Source organism: Nannospalax galili, unplaced genomic scaffold (assembly GCF_000622305.1).
Source record: "Nannospalax galili isolate Female #2095 unplaced genomic scaffold, S.galili_v1.0 scaffold1368, whole genome shotgun sequence".
Taxonomy (NCBI): domain Eukaryota; kingdom Metazoa; phylum Chordata; class Mammalia; order Rodentia; family Spalacidae; genus Nannospalax; species Nannospalax galili.
In genome coordinates, this window is record NW_008358007.1 from 603,715 (window position 1) to 605,270 (window position 1,556).

Below are 1,556 nucleotides of genomic sequence, written 5' to 3' on the forward strand. Positions count from 1 at the left end.
ACAGCTACTGTGCTTTCCACATACGGGTGATGGACTGAGCACGGTTTTGGAAATGCTGGTGAATGGTGACGTGTGCATTGTGGTCTTCATTCTGTTCTGTGTCAGTGGTGTTTTCATCAGCATAGAGCCCCAACACGGAATCTGTGCACACTTTGTTGCTTATTTTCCTGCCCATTCTTTTGTGATCTTTATTCTTTACGTTCGTTTCCAGACCTTAACCTGCAAAAGGTCATGTGGGTCAGTTTCCATCTGTTTCTCCCGTAATGATGTGTGTTTCTGAGTAAGAAGATGAGGAGACTTTATGGTATTTCTGTATCTGGAGAAGATCCCTGAAAGCCAAGAACTGACCCCAGAGCAGAGTGCCCTGTAGAAGAACCAGCCATAGCACAGGGAGGGATGGTCTCCCAGTAGGTAACTTCTGCTGTGTCTTTGTAGGAGAATCTTCTGACGATCCATGGGAACCACAGCAGGACAGCCAGGAAGAGCTGGTCCTCAGTCCTGTGACAGAGAGTGACACCGGGACCTTCCCTGAGGAAGGAGGCCTTGGCGGTGAAGAAGATGAGGAGTGCTCTGATCTCTCCAGTCCTCAGGGAATGGAGCCCCTGAATACCTCGACTCCTGGAACCAGCGCCAGCCCTGAGCCGATGGAACCCATCAGATGCAGTGTGTGTCAGAGAGTCTTTAAGACCCAAGCAGACCTCAGGATGCACGAGTCATTCCACTTAGGAATACGGCCCTTTAAATGTTCCCATTGTGATGCAGCCTTCTTCCTCAAGCCCCACCTCAACAGACATCTCAAGAGTCATTATGGTGAGAGGCCTGAGGGGTGTAATGTAGGTAAGAAACCTTCCCCCAGCTTGTAAAGGCCCCTGGGTGGGTGACAAGGGTCAGGTCGATTTCTGTGAATGTCTTGAGTGTGCCAAAGCTTTCATCCACTGAGTGCATCTCTCTCAGCATCTCAGAGTCCATGAGTTGGCAAAGTCTATTTCCCCTGCGATGCACCATAGGACACATGTCATTCACTATCAGCGGAAGCATGGCTGTGTAGGGGAGAGAGCCTGCCAGTGCTGTGACTGTGGCCGAGCTTTCAGTCAGAGCTCCTATCTGGTCCAGCGCTGCGAAGTTCATGCTCATATTCCTTACCAATGCCAGCTCTGTGGGAAGTGTTTCAGCAACCCCTCCCACCTCACTCAGCACTACCAGCTCCATCCTCCAGAGATACCGGTTGGGGGCAGTTACTGTTAAAACACTTTTCTTAACCTGCTTGAGTTTATCCATTAGAGAAATCTTTTAATGCCCTTAATTTGAGACGGCCCTCACCCTCACTCATGAAACACCCTGTTCATTAGAAAATTCAGAATGGTGTGGTGAGAAATGGTGCATGGTTAAAAGGGTACAAGACATTCTTTTTATTAAGCAATTAATTTTGTACGCATCAAAAGTCTCCTCAACGAAACATTATAAACAATATTTCTGTCACTTAAAGAAGGCAACAGATTTTACCTTCCTTCAGTTTCATGGGGTCGAGAGCGTTGATTTGGACATCCTGATAAAAC

At 47.9% G+C, this 1,556-nt stretch overlaps 1 protein-coding gene across 1 annotated transcript in view; it reads left to right on the top strand.

Moving 5' to 3' along the window:
- The window catches only part of LOC103752362 (zinc finger protein Xfin), a 62,063-nt gene that overhangs the window by 34,672 nt on the left and 25,835 nt on the right, over positions 1-1,556 (top strand). The window contains exon 12 of the mRNA XM_029557675.1: positions 436-810. Coding sequence (XP_029413535.1) covers positions 436-810 — 375 coding nt within the window. The remainder of the gene's footprint in view (positions 1-435; positions 811-1,556) is intronic.